Below are 22,396 nucleotides of genomic sequence, written 5' to 3'. Positions count from 1 at the left end.
GGTTTCATGGCATTAGGGTTTTCCAAACCCTAATTAGGGTTTCCAACCCATCTTAGCCCAATAGGCCCATTAGCTAAGTCCTTAGATCCATTAGGGTCCATTAAGCCCATTCGACACATGCTTGGGCTTTAATGTCAATTAGGGCTTCATTGGGCCCATTAGGGTTTATGTCCCTTGTCCAAACACTGCAAACGAGTCACCATACAACAAGGCACACTGCCACCCGACACGGCGGCCGGTAGCGGCAGGAGGCGGCAGCCACCACCCTAAGGTGGTGGTTTTGAGTTCCATTTCATTATTCTAGCCACTATTACAATTTTACAATGTTTATCTCAAAATAACATATCAAAAATAAAATGCACAAACAGCCACCTTGCGGTGGCCGGCGGTGGCGAGTGGCGGTGGCAACCATGGCGGTTTCTCCTTTAGCTTCTCCGATCAACAACCAAACACACACGCTCCAGGAACACAACACCAAACACATACTCCTACACGGTTCTGATTTGCACAAATGATCCAACCATAGATCAAGCGGCATCCGGCGGCGGTAGCGTACTCACGAGTTGCGGCAGCAACCACCATGGCCGGTTGCCATGGTGGTTCTTCACAGTTACACTCGACCAAAAACCCCACCAGCACCATAGGGCCTTTAACAGCAGCTCCCGAAAACTAACGCAAGTAGAATCCCGGAGACGAGGAAGGTGCGCAACCTCCGACAGGAAACCCCAGCAGCGACGTCGTGGCGTCAATGGCGAAGGAGCGGCGGCGGAGCAGCAACCCTAGCGACGTCGGCGACGTTGGCTGAAGGCGGAGCAGGAGAAACGCCGCCCGGAAGTCGTCCTCGGTGGTTCTTCGTTTGTCATCGTCGAAGGGCGGCAGCAGCGGAGCACTTCATGGTGGTTCGGAACAACAGTCGCGACTAACAGCAACGGCTCGGTGGTTCATTCGGCGGCCAAACATGTCCGGCATCGACACTGCGGTGGCGTCCGACAAATAGACCGTCGGTGGCCGGAAGATGCACGCAGTGGGTGGTGGCGGCTGGAGGATACCCGGCGGCTGCAAGAGGGGTGATGCTTTTAGGGTTAGGGTTCCCTTACCCTTATATACCGGCTCTCATACGAGTTTGCCATAATGACCAAAATGGTCCCTCCAGCTCCCATTTATTTCGAAATAGATCGTATATTTACCATATAAACCCTCAGCATTAAATCCTTTACATTTTAAATCCGGATTTTACTAAAACAGCCTCTATCTTCTAAAATCTTTACAAAGCTAATCCAGAATTTACAAAACCACCCCTTGTTTGACAAATTCTTTTCAATTAAGGTCCAATGCTCAAACTTCACCCATGTTAACATTTTTAGTCCCTGCCTTCATAGATATTTACGAATCTAATCTGAAACTTTACACTTTAACCCCTGACTTCCAACATTGTAGCCTTTGACTCTCGGAAACCAACACCTTGCTATATAATTATTTATTTTCGGACTACTATTCGTTTATTAAATTATTTATTTATCTAATAAATAAACGGGGTGTTACACCAAAACTCACTAAACCGCACCACTAAGCCCACTGAAGCATATCCTAGGCTCTCCTAGGTTCCCAACCTCACTCAACTTTCAACTGTTGAAGGACTTCCACCAATGTCAACTAGCTTCCTCATGAACATAGTCACATGCAGCAGAGATCAGATAATCCTTCGAGTAAAAGACTCAACCCTAGAACGGTTGGACTCAAATAAAAGTCGCGCAATAGGGTCAAATACATCACTCTAAGATTATTTAATCTGTTCCACATGTGAATTGGCATATTCACTTAGCAGTCAATTCACATCACTAAGAGTCCCACAAAGCACAAAGCAAGCAACATTCAGGCACGGAAAATCTAACCAACATACACTAATCAAGCCTATCTATCCACTTACTTGGAATCCATATTAGCATGCAATTCTAAAGCTCATACAACCAGGCATATAAAGACATATCTCCTATCATATATGAGCAGATCCTTAGCCCTAATCTAGCATGCAATTCTCATATTCATATCATATATCGTAATAAACATGTATTGGTATTATGGGAACCACTTACTTGAGCAGCCGATTGCATGCATCACACCCCTTTCTTTGATAGATTTTTTTTAATTAAGTGTTTATTTTATAAAAAATTTCACCAAACCCTCAGTTTGAGTTCAAGTACACCCGAGGGTATACCTGAATCCCTCAAATCAATGCTCTGATACCAACTTGTAACGTCCCGAAAATCAAGGGTAAAATTTCATTTTTATTATAATCAAAACACTAATGTAACTTTATCCAAACATTTAAAAGCATTTCAAAATAAAACAATTATCAGAGTTCTTTCCCCAAAATCACATATTGCGGAAAACACGGGTGTATGCGCTGCGATCAAGCCGGACCCTTCCCTTTCGAACCGGAAGTACCTGAAATCATAAACGATAAACTATAAGCACAAAGCTTAGCGAGTTCCCCAAATACCACATACCAAACATATCAAACGATCCATACATATCATACATATCCAATCAATCAATAAAAGTGCTATGTGCCGACCATAGTCTTGCCATTATGCCACGAGCCGCCTCGTGGTCTTCCTTGCCAGGCTGGGGGCCAAAACCCTGGGTCTTACAGACAAGTGCCAGGAGCCACCTCCTGGTCTTCCATGAAAGCATCACAAAGACAACTAGCATACAATCTACAACTACTTAACTAATAATTGCCAGAGTTCAGACTCTAGTCTTGAATACAGGTTGCCAGGAGCCGCCTCCTGGTCTTTCATACAAACTGCCGAGGGTTGTCCCCGGGTCTTCCTACAATACACAAACCAAACGGGCCGAAATTGGTGCTTTCAACCCATAGAACAGTGAGGATACTCACCTCGAATGCAAAAGCTCACTGAAAGAAATCCCTAGATGCTTCCCTTTCGACCCCTAGAGCTTTCAATACCAAAATAACACCCAATTAGCAATTGGGTTCCAAACTATGATTCATAATCCATACTTGGGGTGAAATGACCATTTTAACCCTGGCCCAACTTGAACCAAAATGAGGCCCAAACCTAAAAACCAAAAGGCCCAAAACCAAAAGATCCACAAAGGCCCAATAATGGCCCAATTTTCCAAATTGGGCCCAACTCCATATAGGCCTTACCCTAAGCCCAATAATTCCCTTAGTCCAACAGTCGATCACAGATGGCCCAAAAAGCCCAAAGCAACAAGGCCCAAAAGACACAACAAGCCCACAGCCCATGCTGAACGTAGGTCGTACGCTTAGCTACGCTGGACGTACTCGATGACCCTGGTCGCGACTTCAAATCAGTACGTTGGGCGTACGGCCAGTTACGCGGGGCGTTACCTGGCTTAATCCAAAACTCGATTTCTGACTTAACCACTTAAGCCCTTTGCACCTAAACTTTAGGGAACCTTAAAATAAAGTTCTTAATGCATAAAGTCGACACCTTTATGCATTTGCATGACTCTATGGGACCCAACAACCATCTTAATCCATTAAGACCCATTCAAATCTAACTAGAACATGCATGGACCATTCTTAAACATCAAGCAAGCATTTTTATGAATTAACAACATCATAAGAGGCAAGATCTATCACTCCAAGCTCCTAGAGTGTCTCAAACTCACAAGGAGAATTTATACACCATAAAAACCCTTAATCTTACCCTAAAATCAAACTAGCATAAGAAGAAGTCAATATACGAACTTTATACCTTGAATGAGTTGGAAATGAAGCCAAAAGTCTGGATCTAAAAGTCTTCCTTTGAACCACAAGCTAGCACCAAGCACCATTTTCTTGAAAAGGAGCAAAAACACACCAAAATGCACACTTAGATCTTTCAAACACTCAAAATGAGATTAGGGTTTCCGAAATGAGGCTAGAAGGCAATGGAGGCTGAGAAATGAAAGAGCCTTGAGCTCATAAAGGTGTTTAAATAGTGCATAAACCCTAAAAAGTAGGTTGTGGCACCCTGCTCATTACGTTGGGCGTACTCACCTAGACACGTACCTTTAGCCATACACACATGGGACTGAAATGTAAGCCTTTTCCATTAAGGGCCATTTCTGCCAATATCTTCAAATTGCCATAACTTCCTCATCTTAAGTCCGTTTCCCACGAACCTTATATCGACGGAAGGTGGCGAGAATCCCTACGCTTCTAACAACACAACCAAGCCTTAAAACTTCCCGAACAAAACCCAAAATCCATAAAAGATTGAGTTATCAAATTACGATTATACCCTTGGCCTCCAAAGACACCATCAAACACTTGGATCACTTAAACCATGATGCCCACAACCGAAAAGGGCCAAATCCTTTCTTCCCCAAGGCTTTAAGCCTCATGATAACTGATGATTGGGCCGCAGCCCCGAATAATGAAGCAAATCCAAAATCGAGTGTTACATCGACTATTTTGGACTTATTAGGTCATAACGTGACCATTAGGGGTCACGAAGTGATTACTGAATTGCGGGACTTTTGAGTGTGAATTGATTTTGACTTTGACCAGCGTTTAACCAAGTTTGACTTAAGGGTATTTGGGTTATTTTGAGTTGTAACTGAGACTGGTCATTATCCGATGATTAGGTTACCGTTGAGTTGAGATTCAGAGCTGTGTGTTGTTCATCGATCTTTTTTCAGACTGAGAGGTGAGTTTTCCTCACTGTACTTGCGAGTCGAAGGTACCAAGGCCGACCCATTGGTTCGATAAACTGTTATATATTGATCGATGATATATGAAGTATGCGTTAGATATGTATGAGTATATGATAGCTGATGATAGGAGTTAGACTGGTAGGTCTGTAGTACTACCTGTGATTACTAGCTGTATGACTATCTGTCTGCTGGGTATGCTTGTTATTTGTTATATGTCGACATGTTATGTTGGGGTTGAGACTACTGCTTTGTGCTGTCAGTCAATAGACCAGGGCAATCCAACCATAAGGTTATGGGCCGGGGCATTCCAACCGTAAGGTTGTGGGCCAGGGGTAAACCAACCGGGAGGTTGTGGACTCGATATTTGTTTAATTATCTGTTGTGTGGTGGTAGGGAAATCACTGAGCTTTGACTTACAATTTTAGTTTATTGTTTCAGATAATTCAGAAGACCATGAGAAAGCGAAATCTTTTGCTTTCTAAAAAGAACCGACGGCTGAACCGGGCCTCAACCCCACAAATAGAGTAAACCCTGGATGTAAATTAACCCCCTCTGATTCACCTCTCTCCGCCTCTGCCTCTGTCTCGTTGCGTCTTGCTCTTCAGTTCGATTGAAAAACCGCAACAATCAATCAATCCATCGATCGATCGGAAAACTATGTCGGACGAAGAGCATCAGTTTGAATCAAAGGCCGACGCCGGTGCTTCCAAGACCTACCCTCAGCAAGCCGGTACTATCCGCAAGGGCGGCCACATCGTCATCAAAAATCGCGCTTGCAAGGTTTACTTATTTCTCATAAGCTTCGATCTTTTATGTTCTGATCTCGCTTAGCTGAGTCCTTTTCTCTAGTCCGTGTTAATATCTTTATCTGGTTTGAGTTGATTTGGTTTTGACTTCGAGTGTTAGGGTTTCACTTTTTGTGTATGTTAGATTTAAGGAATGTTTGGATGTGCGCCTGATTATTGCGAAATTTCAGATTGAGTTTTTGGTTGAAAGTGGCTATGATTCCGATATTTTGATAATTTCGTGTCAAAGCATTTAGTTTTTCATTAGAAGCTACAGTAAGGGCTATTAGAGTTGACCATAGGTTATCTGACCTAGATCTATTTCATTGAATTTGTTCTTTTGCCAAACTGTACTCTTTGTTCGTGTCGGTAGTATCAATTGTTCACTGATTGGTAATTGCTGTATGGTGATTTCTTAAGAGTATGTTATCTTGTTAGAAATTTTGTGTTTGATGCATTAAATTGTAACAGGTTGTTGAAGTTTCTACCTCCAAGACTGGGAAGCATGGGCATGCTAAGTGTCACTTTGTCGCCATTGATATCTTCAATGGTAAAAAGCTTGAAGATATTGTACCCTCATCCCATAACTGTGATGTGAGTAATCAATCCACTTTTTTTTTCAGTCTTTTGTCTCTTTTATAAAATTAACTCTTTTTTAATAATATATCTGTTTGCAGGTTCCTCATGTCAACCGCACTGACTACCAGCTAATTGATATCTCTGAGGATGGATTTGTATGGTTCATTCTATTCAAGCTTTGTTAATTGGTATTTTTTGTTCAAGTTATAATAGTAATAGTAACTGATAAGAAAGAAAATCTGTTAGGTGAGTTTGCTGACTGAAAATGGCAACACTAAAGATGACCTCAAGCTCCCAACTGATGATGCTCTCCTGACTCAGGTATGTGGTTATGATGTTCAATTGTATTAATATAGATTTATAAATGTTTTTGGAGATTTGAAGGAGGTGTTTTTTTGCACTCATTGTAGATCAAGGATGGATTTGCAGAGGGAAAGGACTTGGTGGTGAGTGTGATGTCAGCAATGGGAGAGGAGCAGATCTGTGCTCTTAAGGATATCGGCCCAAAATAGTAATCTACTTCTACTAAGTCTATAAATGAATCCATAAACACTTGTTGCTTGCATTATCAGCAGAATGTTTTCTGTTATAATAGTAGCAATCTACTCTACCACCTGGGTTTCGTATTACTGTTTGACTATTATGTTTGGGTACATGAACATAAAGTATTTTTACCTCCTTTTGCTATTTTGGATTATTTGGTCTGAAAAAGGAATTTTTATTTTGATATTATGGTTTTCTACTTGGATTATTTGGTTTAGAAAAGAAACTGCCGTTAATATAATTTATCTGTAGATACATATCACCTTTTCATCCAACAATTAACGAAATTTTTACCTCGTTAAGTCTTGCATAGATAGAGTGGTTGAATTAGTAATAATATCTGTGCAGATAAAGTAATAAACAGAATGGCTGAATTAGTAATGATATTTGTCATCAAATATAAGTCCTTGCTGCTGATGCTGGTTTTATGAAGAATTCCGATGCCTCATGACTTTGGAAAACTTTGAAAAGTTATAAGCGTTAAAACCTGAACTTACATTTCGGCATTTCCTGCAGGGTTGTAGCTCTTTTAAAGTAAATCGAAGAATTTGGTTTGAGTTTTAAGTTAAATTAAAATATAAAATACCACGTCAATAATTGTTCAAAAGGTGTGAGAAATAAAAAAAGTGGGGTAGTTGGGTAATTAGGGACGGCTGAATTCATAAAAAGTCAGATAAGCACACCTATATATCTACGTTCAGTTCAAAAAGAAATACTACTAGCTTAGCCTGCTGTTTCTTTTTTAGTTTAGCCTTTACGTCAAAGAAACACCAGCTTAGCATATCTGATAAGTGACTTAATGCATTCAAATTTATATAACTGTTTCTTTTCACCCAACAGCTGATACAAAAAACACCTAACCCGTGAAGTAGAGATACAAAGTTAAATAAAACCCCTAGGGTTTTATTTATTTATTTTATTTTTTATATAGTTGCTAAAGTATTACCGTTATGGCCCCCCTTTTTCTCTCCTACGGATGGAGGTGCAGTGGTGCACCGTGTACATAGAGCATCATTTAGAAAATCCCGGTCTGGTTAACGTTGGTCCAAAAACGCTTGACCTGGCTTGTAGCCATGTAGGGGCCATCAATTGCCTTGTTTAGGAATTAGGATCCCCGGTCCAAATAAGTCCTTGCTTGGTACAAAAAAGGACCGGTCCAAAAAGATATCTTCCAATTTTGTTGACAATCTTCCTTGTTATATCTCAACTATTGAATACTTAAATTACAATAAATAACATAAAAGCTATATAAATGCATCCTTTTGATTTATTAGTATTAAAATTTGATAACAATATGAAAAATCTAAAATAAGGGACATACCCAAACAGACCCATAATCACATGGTTAAAGTTGTCATGTTGTCTCGGTGTCCTGTTTTTATTACATTAGTTACATAAACCCTACATAAGGCTGTAGTATGAATATTCGACATGTTCAAGGTCTGTTGTCCAGACCAGTTAGACATGACACAAAGAAAAAAAACCCGATCAAGTCCTTTAGATCCGGGCCCTGATATGTCTATCTGCTTATCTCTGTTCTTAACTCCTGTGAATTTCTTTGACAATCGTCGATGACTAGCTTCCAAGTGCATTACGAACTTCAAATATATTGAGGACCAAGGTGTTAGAATTGATAGTTGTGGGTTTATTGTGAAAAATATCCTATAAATCAATGACCATTTTAGTAAATATTCATATTAATCTTTGTCACCATCGTTCTGACCTGGCAAAGCTTATCATTAACAACACTTGTCAAACTCCTTTCACAAAACGTCAAGATTCTCTTGTCACCTCGTCACCTTATCCGAAGATTAACAAAACGATAAATTATTCTGATATTTATTCACCGAAGCTAGGGAAATAAGATGGAATAAAAAAAAGTAAATAAATGTATTTTATCTATAAAGAAAACATTCACCTCACCCCTATAAATCCCCAACTATTCGTGCTAAAGGAAAATAGTACACTGAATCCATATAACAATAGAAATTAAATTAATCTCCAATGGAACACGAAGAAGGTCGACCGAGAAGAGTCATAGTAGCAATGAAGGGACACCCAGGCACGGGCAAAACAACGCTTGCCCGCTTCATAGCCGCATCACTAAGATGCCCACTCCTTGACAAAGACGACATACGTGACTCCACTTCTGCCATCGAAGCAGAAGTGGGGTCACACACTGTTTCTAAACTCCTTAATGATCTTTCTTATGAAGTACTTTGGCGAATGGTCGAGACCCAACTCAGTCTTGGCTTGAGTGTTGTCATTGACTCGCCTCTTTCCCGCAAGAGTCATCTGGATCGGCTAGTTGAACTAGCCGATTCTTTTGACGGCTCTCAGCTTGTTGTGGTCGAGTGCAAGCCAAAAGACGAGACTGAGTGGCGTCGTCGGCTTGAGAATAGAGGGAAAGACGGTTGTGGTGGCAGTTGGCATAAGCCCGCCACATGGCGGGATATGGAGAGGTTGTTGGAGGGATATAACGGGTGCACCGATTATGATGTAGGGGATGTGCCGAAGCTAGTTTTGGATACTACTGTAGCGTGTGGTAAATTTGCAGAGCTTGTTGAGTCTGTTTTGAAGTTTCTTGATGCTTGTGCACATTTACATAAAGTTTCTGGTTAAACTAGTCATATATTAATCGAATATCATATTTTGAGTAAATAAATGTTACTCCATTCGAATGTGTATACTTAGTATAATTAAATAATTATTGTGTGATGGTTTTATTACGATTCATTTCCCTCGTGTTTTCGAGAGCAATGTTTATTTTCTTGGGCTTTTTTTTTTAATTAAATTGGTAGTTCCAATTTCGTTTTGAACTGCTAAAATTGAAGGCCATTATTAAAACGATTGATGTTCTAACCTTTTTTTTTTTTTTTGGTAATTGATGTTGAATGCTTTGGCAAATAAACCGATCTATCTACAAGTTAAATATTTGTACAAATCATAGAAACATTGGGTTTGCGTTTATCAAGAGAAGTACAAAGCTTATACATAAAAGAAAACCCCGAATGAGGAGCAAAATGGACCAAAAATCTTAAAAATGAGAACCAACAATAACAATTGTAAGAATTTGAAGACCAAAATTGGAAAACTAAACTATACTGAAGGACCAAAAATGTCATTTACTCGTTCCCGCATAATGCAATGATGCATTGTTGCCCCTCGAAAGAAAAGGAGTTCTTTGGGGCATTTATTCGAACACCTTCCATCCCAACTTCAGCAGTCCCCACCAATTTCATAGAGGAGAGGCCGGAGAGAGGCAACATGAGCTCTAGTTCTCCTGCCCCCTCATCGCCGCAGCGTCATCGTGGCGGTGGCGATGGCGATAATAGTAACAGCGGGAAGGAGGAGAGACCGAGATTCTTTGACTCCATGACCAAAAAACTGTGCTGGGCCAAAGCCGATATTGTCCCTGGACGACACCCGGAGCGATGGCGTAAAGATGCCGCGGGCAACGTCGTCTGTAAGCGCTTCGGCAACTGTCAGGGATGTCTCTGCTTTGAATACGATCACATCATCCCCTTCTCGAAAGGTCTTTACAACTCTGTAAGCTTCTCAAATATTTATCCGCTTTTGTGATGCATAGCCTTTGATGCTTAGGGAGTTGTGGAAGAAAATCTATCAAAATTTGTAGAAGCTAAAATTGTGTGATTGATTTTGTAGGTGGTGAATCGGTAGTTGAAAATTGTCAGATTCTTCAAACGAGGGTAAATAGAACCAAGTCGGACAAGGATCATCTTGACAAGACACAGTTGCGTGGTTACTCTTGCGATATCAATTTCACTGGTATTTCTTCTCCCTCATTAATTTAAAACAGGATCCATTGTAAGCTTTAGTAATGATAGCCAATACTTCCAGAGTGTACCTATAAATGCATCAATAGTTCATATGCTGAAATGGGGCTATGAGTGAAAGCTGATTAGTGTATTGTCCAGGGAGCTTCAAAGTTTGAATATTTAATGGTTACTGTGTTCAAAACTCGAAAAATGTTCCTCCTATATGTGTATGCACCTACCTTGCAAGATAAGATGATATATTATGATGATAAGGATAAGTCACTCAAACTTCTTTTGAAGAGGCTTAACAACTCAACTTTTAATTCTGTTCCAATTTTGTGATTTTTTTTTTAATTTTTTTTTTATTTTAACAAACTGGGACATTTTCATTAAATATAATCAAAGTTTCACACTTGTTTCACCTAGGTCACTACTTAAACTTCTTTTGAGAGGTTTAAGTACCCAATCATTTTTAATTACCCTAGTGCACATCATTATAAAGTTGAGCGATGCCATCAAGTGAAAACCAGTTTCCAGGTTTAAAAAAAAAAGAGTTCATGTGTCCACTTTGTATAAAAGATTTCATGTTTGTACTATACATAGAGGGAAGATAAAATTTTTTGTGGTTGTCCTTTTTATGTTTTAGAACATTCATTTTTGGATATTTGGAATAAAACTATATATATTACAATGGCATTGTGTGCATGCCCCTACAACCTCATTGAAAAACACATACATACACCATATGCAAACAATTATCTTTTATGCTCAGTTTTCCCAAGAAGCATTAGCCATATTGTATTCACGGGGTATATTAAGCAAAAAAATTTTGTTTTGATTCCCTACACAACTACTATAGTTATGACCTTGCTATAATCATATTGTTGGTTTTCAAATTCTAGAAATACTATGATTTGATGTTTGTATAAAGGGATTATTACGACTAAAAGTAGCAATCATAAATTGAACTGTGTTGAGATAATATCCAAGGAAAAAATGCTTATTTTATACAAAGTTAACTGACTGTATTTACAGAAAAGGAGCTGGACATTATTGAAATGGCGGTTTATGGCGATGTAATTCGTCCGGGGAATCAATGTCGTTGCAGAAGCATTGATGAATTGCTTGGCAAGTACAAGCCTAAAGACCATACACCTGTCTGTACGTTGCCTTGAGACAGTCATCTGTTTTTTATTTTTTATTTTTTATTTTTTATTTTGTGGGTGGGTCCCATTCCCATCTTTATTTCAAAGTAACAAAAAATGAGCTAAAGATATTCATAAATCCATTATTCATGTAATGAAAATACTCGGATCGTATCGTATGATTCTTGTTGGTCTTTGTTGTATAAGTTTTGTCTGCAAATTTGTATCACAGATACACCCTTTGTGCTTTTGATATTTTGCCCGGATTCTCAATTTCCATAACATCTAACATCTTCTCATAGTGGCTATTTTTGTTCCTCATTTTATGCATTGAACAATCAACATCAACCTTCATTTTCAACTTGGTTTGTTCATCGAGGTACCTCTGAAGCTTTACTTGATAATATTAGATCAACAATGGAAAAGATATCAATTGCAGCTTTGCTACCATTTACATATGTTTCAGAATAATGAAAATGCCTCATTTTATTAAATTCTATTATAAATCTGATTATGACAAAAACAATTTCTTCAGATTACTCATGAAAAATATTAAGGTCTGTTTTCTTGCAGTTGTATGTATTTTGAGCATGTTAGAGTATAATGTGGATGTGTTTGTGGGAGTGAGTGTGTGTGTGGGTGGGGGGGGGGGGGGGGGGGGTAGGTGTTTATATTTTAGAAAAATTTTGGAATCAGAAAAATATGGATAACAATGATTATCGGTTTTCCAAAAATTTCCAATTTCTTTGTGATTAGAAAACGGGAAATTTTCATTTTCCGTGAAAAAATTTAGAAAAATAGAGGAACTAAACACGTTTTCAAAATTCTCATTTTTCTTGGAATTTTTTCGGAAAATAGCCTATTTTTCCGCAACTAAACACAACCTAAGGAAAATTTTAATTTTTTGTATATTCAACAACTGTCTTTCGACCTTCACAAACTGTTATTCCCAACTTTTTGTATGTTTTTATTATGGTGGTATATTGTTGAATATTTGGAAACATATGATTTTTCCAATGACAATTGTTGAAAAAAATGACTTTAAGATGAAGTTCAACCTATATTCTAATATCTCACTTACAGAAAGTGATAGACTTTAGATATGTTTGTTTTGTGCACCATTTTCACTCAATTTCCGTCCGGACATATAACATTTCTTACACAACTTTAGTGTAAACGAATAATATAAGGCCAAAATTGGTGTTATTTTATTCATTTACATCAAAATGTCGATAGAACTTTTAGTTGATAACTTTACCCCCTCCAAAATCTCGATATTTAGGCTTATATGTTTATAATTTTTTTAATTAACTAGTTATAATTTAAAAGTAATAATTATTAATTGTGATATCATGTTATATATTCATTAGTATTAATTAATCATAAATATAATATTTAATCTTGTTGTTAATTTTTCTTTGAAAAAGTTCGATATATTTTATAAAATTTAAACACGGTAAATTTTATATAACTCTTTTGATTAAAGTGGATGCAATGCATATTTTGTTATAGTTTTGTGATAATATAATTTATAAAGTTATTGTAATAAATAAGATGTAATACATATTTTTAAAAGCTAATTAATAAAAATGAATGTCTTTTTATATAATCTATATAAGTTATATAAAAAGAATATATTGGGAAGATACTTTTTGATGTAAAAAAATGATATATAATTAGAGATGAAACATTTTTACATCATATTTTGTACACAAACTTATAAAAAATGGTGCTATGAACATTAAGGTTTTTTTTTTTTTTGTAAGTTCAAGTTGTTTCACTCCTAAATCTAGCAAACTTGTTTGTTATGATGCAACATCTCATCACATATTTTTAGTTTTTTGCCTAGTAAGATGAAAGTGTTCGGACTAAAATTCATACTGATGGACGAATTACCAAGACCGGTCCAATAGTTTTTTCATGTCCTGGATGAAACGATATAGTGGCTACATTTTTTGGTGTTTATCTACTTCGAACCATTACAATACATAGATTTAGAAAGCATCATTGTAACAAAGCTTTATATTTAAAAAAAAAAACATATTCATACAAACAAACTTCACCAAAAACAATGAAATGTACAAATTCCATAAATTGAACGGATGTCCAAGCCATAGAAACCCCACTTTCCAAAAAAAAAAACATGAATATGAAATCCTAATTTACCTTTTTGCACCAAACAATCAACCATAAACATGACTTCTATAAGTGGTTTTTAATAATTGAAACAATAAGCTATTGGAAATTAAACAAAACAATTGTAAAGTTTCAATCATTAACCAAACAAAAGTAAAAACCAATACTAATTTTTCAACTGACTTTGAAAGTTGAAATATGCTAAAAACAACAAAATTACAAAAGTAACACCTGACAGTTAAAAACAATAAACAATTACAATTTACAAGGTATTGTTACTATGATCACTAAAGCAATAAACAATTACATGTATGGGTAACTAATTTTCGACTCATGGTTTTAGAGCTTAATTTCATTTTTTAACCTTGATCCAAAATGCCAAAATCTACAACTAGGTACGAAGAACTTGAGTTTTTCAAATAAAATTTTAATGTGAATGAATAATCACTTAATTTCGATTTAACCTTGATGGTTTTTAACCGCCTTGCTAGGCATTAGCCCTTTGCCGGATCAATCGTGACTGGAGAATCTTAGCCCATAAAGAAATAGTTTTGACCCAAAACAACTGCCCCTTTAGAATGATGATATGGGTCATGGCCCAAGTCAACCATGCCTTGCCGTCGAATTACGTAATTCAAGGATAAAAACTTATAATACCTAACACCCTAAGGGTCGTTTGTTTACCATTTAATTGCAAAATTAAGAGGCAATGTCTTAAATTTCAGATTCAGAGCGTTTGTTTGCGTATTATATTTTACCTCTTAAACTTAAAAATACCTCTTATTTTTTCAGATGTTAAACCAAGTCTGAAAAATAAAAGAAACACGCGTTCGTTCTATTTGCCCTAAATCGACCGCATCCTTTCTTTCCTTCCCATAGCGTCTGCTGCATCGCATCTTCTCCCCTCCAGTTCCGACGCCTGCGACTGCTCCCACCGACGACGCCAACGACGCCGCACACCGACGACGCCAGCAACGCCGCCAACCTCCGCCGCCGCAAGGTCTTCCAGCTCTAATCTTTCTTCCGCCCACTGCATCAGGTTCGGTTTCTTCCTTCTGTTTCTTCCTTTTTTGCCCTCGAATTCATTGGTCTTGTTTGTTCCTTCTTTCCCTTCAAAATTGAAAATCAAAAATCGAATTTATTATGCTATAATTTTCTGATTTGTTAGATCAAAATTAATAGTTGATGTTTTGCTAGATTTTGATGTTATATGCTCCATTATGATGTTATATGCTCGATAGTGATGTTATATGTTCCAATCTGAATGTGTTCAATGGATATGATCAAATATTGATGCTGAATTTTGATGTTATGTTTGATTCAATGTTGATGCTGAATGTTGATGCTGAATTTTGATGTTATATGCTGAATTTTCATGTTATATGCTGAATTTTGGTGTTATTTTGAAGTTATGTCTAATGTTTTCATAAGTATTATGCTGACATTTTGTTGTTGAATTCTTACTTCTCTTTGATGTTCATGAAATATCCATTACTTTTGCTATTGTGCATTTGTTTTGTTGAAGTAATTGTTGATAATGTGCCTTTATATTGCTTAAATTGTTGTTGAAAATGTGTATTTGCAATGCTTAACTTGTTGCTAAAACATACATTTTTTTGTTGAATTGATCAAAGAAATGGGAGAAAAGAAGTATAGGATTAGTTGGAAGGTTGAAGGTGTAGATAAAATGTTTCTAGAAGCTTGTTTACGTGAAGTTACGGTTAATGGACGGGAAGGGAGTAGTTTGAAAGCACTATCTTGGAGGAATGTTGCTGAAACATTAAAAATTGAACATAACTTTATTGCCGACCAAAAACAAATGAAGAACCGCTATGACTACCTAAAGTCAAAGTTTGGTGCTTTTTTGAAGTTAAAAAACAAAACCGGCAATGTGTACAATTCAACAACCAACACCTTCAATCTTTCCAAAGAAGAATGAGAACTAGAATCGAAGGTATTTTGTTTAGTTATAAAAAATATATTATCATTTTTAAATAATAAAATATTTGTTCCAAACAGTCAAACAAACATGTGGATTCTTTGAGACGCACGCCACTACCGTACCCCGACCTTTGCACACAGTTGTTAGAAGGCGCGACTGCGACAGACATTCATAGTTGGGGGCCAACTTCTACCCTTCCCCGTCCTAATCAAGAGTCAAGCTAGTATAGTTTGCATGACTTTGATGAAGGCGCGACTGCGACATGCATTCATAGTTGGGGGCCAACTTCTACCCTTCCCCGTCCTACTCAAGAGTCAAGCCAGTATAGTTTGCATGACTTTGATGACATTGATTGCACTCAACAAGAAACTGTAGGTCTCAGTGACGAGTCATCCGCTCATGAGCTGATGCGTCTTTCACGTGAAGCATATGTATTTTTATGTAATCATTTTAGACGAAACAATTGGTTGCAAAGTAGTAGACATATAAGCGTTGAAGAAAAGATGGCTATGTTCTTGATAACTATAGCACATAATAAACGGTTCACGATTATCAAACGAAGGTTTCAACACTCCACAGAAATAGTTCATAGATGGAACTCTTGTACATGCAGTCGTGCCTGCTGATCAACAAACTCGCTATAGGGGAAGAGGAAAAGGTGAATGCTTTCAAAATGTTTTAGGAATTTGTGATTCTGATATGATATTCACATTCGTATGGGCCGGTTGGGAGGGTATAACACATGATTCGCGAGTTTTGAAAGAAGTTGCATGTAACCCGACTTCAGGCTTTCCGTTCCCTCCTCCAGGTTTTTAATTCTTTTTAAATTTATTCTAAAATACGATTTTAAATTTCTATATATAATACTTCCTTCACTCATGTGTATAGATAAATATTACCTTTGCGATGTTGCATACACTAACACTCGTGGATTTATGACTCCTTACCGCAACATAAGGTATTGGTTATCCGATTATCGACGACGACGTGCGTTAACTAAGGAAGAAAAATTTCAATCATGCACATGCGCAACTCAGAAATGTTATTGAACGTGCTTACGGTGTTTTGAAGGCGAGATTCTCAATCCTAAAGCGAATGGCTCATTTTCCTTTTTCAGTGCAAAGAGATATAGTCGTTGCTTGTTTTGCAGTCCATAATTTCATAAGGAAATGCGATATTCATGATGAGTTATTTATGGCGTTCGAGGAGAACAATGCTCAAGCACAAGGAGGAGAGAATGATGGTGAAAACGTACACGATATGGAATGGGGTTCACAAGGAAATGAATACATGGATAATTTGCGTGACCAGATTGCGAATCAATTGGGGTGAAATTAAATTTGTAGGATTTTATTTGGATTTTAGTATGATTTTGTGGATTTAAAAATATTTATGTTTGATTTGGATTTGTGTTTAATTTTGATTTATGCTAAATTTGGATTTTATATGGTGTTTATATTTTTTTTTAATACATATTTAAGAAATTTATTAGGTTATTTTCTAAATAAACAGTTGAATTCAATAAAAAAATAAAACAGAAGGGTAAAATGGTCATTTTAATAATTCAGCACAACAATTCAGAGGTCCCAACCAAACAACATGTTAAACATTTAGCTCTTAAAATTTTAGACCCTCTTAGAAATTCAGACCTCTTAAAAATTCAGATCTTAAAAATTCAGATCCTGCCAAACAGCCCCTAAGTACTTATGAAGTGCTAAACACACATTTTTAGTAAATAGAGGTCTTGATAAGGACGTGTCACACAACATGAGGGACCTAGCCTAAGGATTTTCATTATCCTAACACACTAAGTACTTATCAACCAACAATATCCCTGATTACCCGTTCCCATTATCCTCACTTTACGTCCCTAAACACCTATCATAAGGGACCTAGCCTAAGGATTTTCATCGGGGTGACAACACTGCTTTAGGGATTCCTCAGCAATTTATATCAAATAAGGCAACCATGAGGGGGATGGAGTAAACCAGCGAACATATAGTTCACCAACACCTACAGGTTGCGAGTCTGCTAGCGTTCCACTGGACTGTCTAGAAAGGTCTGTGGTCGTCATCTATACTCCGCTAGATGACTACAACAACAACAACATCGAGGCCTCTCATCATTTTTACACACATCAACTATTTCATCTACCCATGTTTTACCTAACATATTTGTAGATAAAAATACATATACAGTTTAAAACTTGTATAAAAAATCTATTCAACACCCATCTCAAATAAACAAACAATATAATTACACATAGCACGCATTTTATAGAAAATACTTCATATCTATGTGTAAGATGAAAGTGACTACACACTCACCTTATAAGACGGTGATTGGACAACACTTCGTCCCTTAAAACAATCTTTTTCGATGAAACCGGGGTGTTTTCTCAAAAACCGGGCTTCACGCGGGCAGAGTTTCGGCTCGAAAAACTCTTTTTCTTGGAGACTTCGGGACTCCGGGCTTGCTTCGGGTGTTAGGGGTGTTCACGAGGCTTCGGGGGGTGTTAGGATATTTTGAGAGAGTTTAGAGAGTAAAATTTTGTAAACAAAATCGAGAAGCCTCGCTTTCTATTTATAATAACCGAAGCCTAGCATTACGTTGGGCGTAATTCTTCGGTACGCGGGGCGTACTGCCTTGCGAGCCACTACGCTGGGCGTACTTCGGTACATTGGGCGTACCGTGATACGTGGCTCCGGACGTGTCAACTGTGCGAGCTACGTGTCGCATGCGAATGAAAGGCGACGTGGCTGACTCCGGATCGAATACATGCAAAGTACGCTGGGCGTAATCTTTATGTACGTTGGGCGTAATCTTTATGTACGCTGGGCGTACTCCTTCGGACCAACCTCGAAGATTGTGCCAAGAACTTCAAAAATCCATATATTTCGCATACGAGCTCCGTTTTTGACATTCTTTATATCCACGCCTAGGTGAGATTATGCTCTACAACTTTCGTTTAGACTCCGTCGGCTAATTTTGACTTTATTTTTAAAGTTATATTTCTAACAGGCAGGGATAGGAAAAATCCGTTAAAAATTCATAACTTCTTCATCCGACGTCCGTTTTCGTCTGCCTTTTTACCGTTGAACTACTATCAACAAGATCTTCGATTCTCGTTTAGGTTGTTTCGGCTAAAAATCACTCGATCTAAAATTCGAGTTTCGGGCTGCATACTGCTATGCCAAATCTTAGAAAATTCATAACTTCCTCATACGAAGTCAGATTTGGACATTCTTTTTATGTACGCTCTCGGTTTAATGTATACAACGACTTTTATTTAGATCACTAAGGCTAAAAAACACTTTTACGTAAATTCACATTTTACGTCACACAGCGTCGTGCCGGTTCTGTCGCGAAACTTCAACAGATCATAACTTATTCGTTATAACTCGGATTTCGGTATTTCTTTATATCTCCGGAATCCTTGTTTCAACCACTACAACTTTCTTCATAGATATCGGCTTCATCTAACATTTATTTTCGATGCTTATTTTTATCCTTAACTTATTAAATCATAATAATTAAGTATAAAACACATAATACTCAAATAATTCATTCTTATTATTTCAAAACCAATTACAAAGGTTGGTCTAGACTATTACATTATCATTAATGCCTAGCTTAGAAACACGGGCGTTACACTATGTTTCAAAATCGTTCAAAAAACACCATCCAAGTTTGGTATGTTCAAAAAACATCATCCAAGTAAACTTTTTGTACAAAAAAAACACCAAAAAACTATATGTTTTGTTCAAATATTACCCACCAGTAACTGGTTAAATGATGACTTGACTTAACTATTATCAAATGGCATAATAATTATTGACAAAACAATAAATGATATATTCCTCCTTTAAAAATCGATTTTGGGTTTCTTCATGAACGAATGACTTCTTCTTCTCCTATGATTGCTCTTCTTCTTCTAAAGTGATGATCTCGAACTCAAGTCCACCCTAATTCTTGACTTAAGGCAAAAAGGGCTCCTTTACCCCTGCCTCAATGGGCCTCCCTTCCCCTAAGGCCCAAATCCATAAAAAGCCCAAAAAGGCATCCAAGCCCAACTACAAGGCCTCTAAGGCCCAATATGGCCTAAGAACCCCCAACATGGCCGTAAGCCCAAAAAATGACATGCTACAATCAGGTGGGCCTGAGGCCTAACTTAAACAAGTCCATGCATACGCCCAACATATGCTGAAGCCTATGCGATCCAGAGTTTAAGCCAGTACGCCCGACGTACTCCTAGCGTACGCCCAACGTACTCGACTAGGGTCAAGAACCGCCAATCTTCCGAAGGCCATAACTTCTTCATTCTAAGTCCGATTTTGTCATTCTTTATATCCACGAGAAAGAAATGAGAAGCTCTAAACTACTATCAACTCTCCCTTTCCTTAAAACTTTTCTAACATAAACCCAAACTTCATAAAGGCTCGAACTGATACTTACTGATATGCCCTTGGGCTCTAACACAAACCGAACACTCGGTCCCCACAACCTACATTATCTATCACCAAATGGGAGTTACAGACACCACGACTTGTTACGAACGAATATAAATTTGAATACATCGTACACAGGTATCGGAACCATATCCCAAGAAACATGCAAAAGAAATGGTACGAAACAATAAAATAACAAGGAAAGGACAAGAGACGTGCCTGTCTGTAGACAGGATAATAAATGAAGGACTGATCAAGACTATAAACTCTTCTAACAACGAGCAGCTTATAAATACCCCAAAGACATGATATCCGAGGCAGAGTAAGGTAAGGCAAAAAAAAAAAGATAACATACATAGCATTAAGGTAACACTAAGAATCGCAATCTAATTTAGGCATCAGAGAGCTATGTCGGGGTCCAAATTAGATTGCGATTTCGTTTCCGAAGGCCATAACCCTCGGTTGGACCCCGGAACGACGAAATCTAATTTAACATTAAGGTAACACTAAGAATCACAATCCGAAGGCCATAACCATCGGTATGGCTGTCTGATTGTAGCAGGTCATTTTTTGGGCTTAAGGTCATGTTGGGGGTTCTTGGGCCATATTGGGCCTTAGAGGCATTGTAGTTGGGCTTGGATGCCTTTTTGGGCTTTTTATGGATTTGGGCCTTAAGGGGAGGGAGGCCCATTGAGGCAGGTTAAAGGATTCCTTTTTGCCTTAAGTCAAGAATTAGGGTTTTGGACTTAAGTGCGAGATCGTCACTTTAGAAGAAGAAGAGCAATCATAGGAGAAGAAGAAGTCATTCGTTCATGAAGAAACCCTAAATCGAGTTTTAAAGGAGGAATATATCATTTATTGTTTTGTCAATAATTATTATGTCATGTCATAATAGTTAAGCCAAGTCATCATATAACCTGTAAGAGCCAGTTACCGGTGGGTAATATTTGAACAAAACATATAGTTTGTGTCACACCCCCGAACCAGACGACGAAAACGTCCGGGGGTTGGGTGACTTCATCTTGTAATATCATCACAGTGTATATAATTGTATCAAAAACAACATCATCATCACACGTGAAATACAACAACCATCATAGTTTACATCAGTGTGTTGGTTTACAAATTACATTCCAAATGTCAAATGTATTATGATAACAAAAATACACAAAAATCCATGTGTTCTTGATGACCAACCTGCTTAACGATTCCCTGAGAATACAAGTTATTTTGAAAACGGTTAACATATATAATGTTGGTGAGTTCATAAGCATGTTTGTAAGAAAAGTTTTGTATCATTTGTAAACTCCAGAAAATACGATATTTTCCGCAAAAATTGTTTGAGCATTTTGTTTTAAATCTTGTATCATAGCATGTGTGTTCATATTTTGAAAATGTATAAAGAGAGGGTTCCAGAAATGTCTATATTTTCTGTTGTAAGTAAAATATAAGGTATCATGTTTATTTCCCAGAAAATCCGATATTCTCTGTATGTAAAAGAGTTATAATCTTTAAACCATAAGACCCGAGTGTTATAGAATGAATAGCTCGTACGTGTATCAAAAGTATAGTATATGTATTTCGTAAATTTATCGTGTTGTTAAACTCTATGTGAGTCGTTATAACCATGTTTGATGTGACTGATATGCTTGTCGTGACGTTTTTCAGGCGTCGCTTGTTTAAGGTAAGACATTTGTCACCCTAAACTGGCCTAGTCTAGCTGTAGCGAACAACTCAGGTGCGGGGCTGTCAACCCCGTATAGATCTATACACAAACTCTCGCTCTCCCTCCAGGAGACTCTGGTTATAACTACAGAACTTATAGTAGTACACTAGGTAGGTACGAATGAAAGAACGTCTCACAAGAACCTTAACTAAATTTACGCGAACAGTGTATCACATTGTTTACCGTGTTAAAATAATGTTTCGAGTATGCATTTGATTTCAAAACATTGGTGATGAAAATACCATTTGTTTTTATTAAAGTGTTAAGTATTGTTTGTTATTGGCCCGATTAACATAAAATGTGTCGGGAGGCCCAATAATAAAATCAATGGGCCTACAAGGCCCAAATAACATGTAATGAGAACACAAGGCCTAATAAGCATGTAAATAGGTATTTAAGGCCCAATAAACATGTAATTAGGTATTTAAGGCCCAATAAACATGTAATTAGGTATTTAAAGCCCAATAAACATGAAATGTGTATACAAGGCCCGATCAAAGTGGAAATATCGTAATTAGCCCGATTGTTATTATAATACTTGTTTTAGTTCCATTATTTACGAAAATGACATAAAAGACCCACTTTTAGTAAAAATGACATTCTTAGCCCATCAAGCCGAGAATT

General features: G+C 37.5%; 2 protein-coding genes across 2 annotated transcripts; both read left to right on the top strand.

Moving 5' to 3' along the window:
• Nucleotides 1-5,211: 5,211 nt before the first annotated feature.
• On the top strand, nt 5,212-6,782 carry LOC145115994 (eukaryotic translation initiation factor 5A). The gene is made up of 5 exons (XM_079052360.1): nt 5,212-5,469; nt 5,946-6,068; nt 6,152-6,208; nt 6,300-6,374; nt 6,464-6,782. Exons 1-5 carry the CDS (start codon nt 5,347-5,349, stop codon nt 6,563-6,565), a joined length of 480 nt encoding a protein of 159 aa, XP_078908486.1. The 5' UTR covers nt 5,212-5,346; the 3' UTR covers nt 6,566-6,782.
• A 1,681-nt stretch (nt 6,783-8,463) lies between these two features.
• Nucleotides 8,464-11,771, top strand: LOC145115993 (HNH endonuclease domain-containing protein). Its single transcript, XM_079052359.1, has 3 exons — nt 8,464-10,131; nt 10,263-10,385; nt 11,411-11,771. The coding sequence occupies exons 1-3, from the start codon at nt 9,744-9,746 to the stop codon at nt 11,548-11,550; spliced, it is 651 nt and encodes a 216-aa protein (XP_078908485.1). The 5' UTR covers nt 8,464-9,743; the 3' UTR covers nt 11,551-11,771.
• Nucleotides 11,772-22,396: the final 10,625 nt, after the last annotated feature.

This window comes from Lactuca virosa, chromosome 5 (assembly GCF_052849685.1).
Source record: "Lactuca virosa cultivar CGN04683 chromosome 5, Lactuca_virosa_CGN04683_v6, whole genome shotgun sequence".
Classification (NCBI taxonomy): Eukaryota; Viridiplantae; Streptophyta; class Magnoliopsida; order Asterales; family Asteraceae; genus Lactuca; species Lactuca virosa.
Note: the sequence above shows the minus strand (reverse complement) of the source record. Positions and strands in the feature narration are given on the sequence as shown.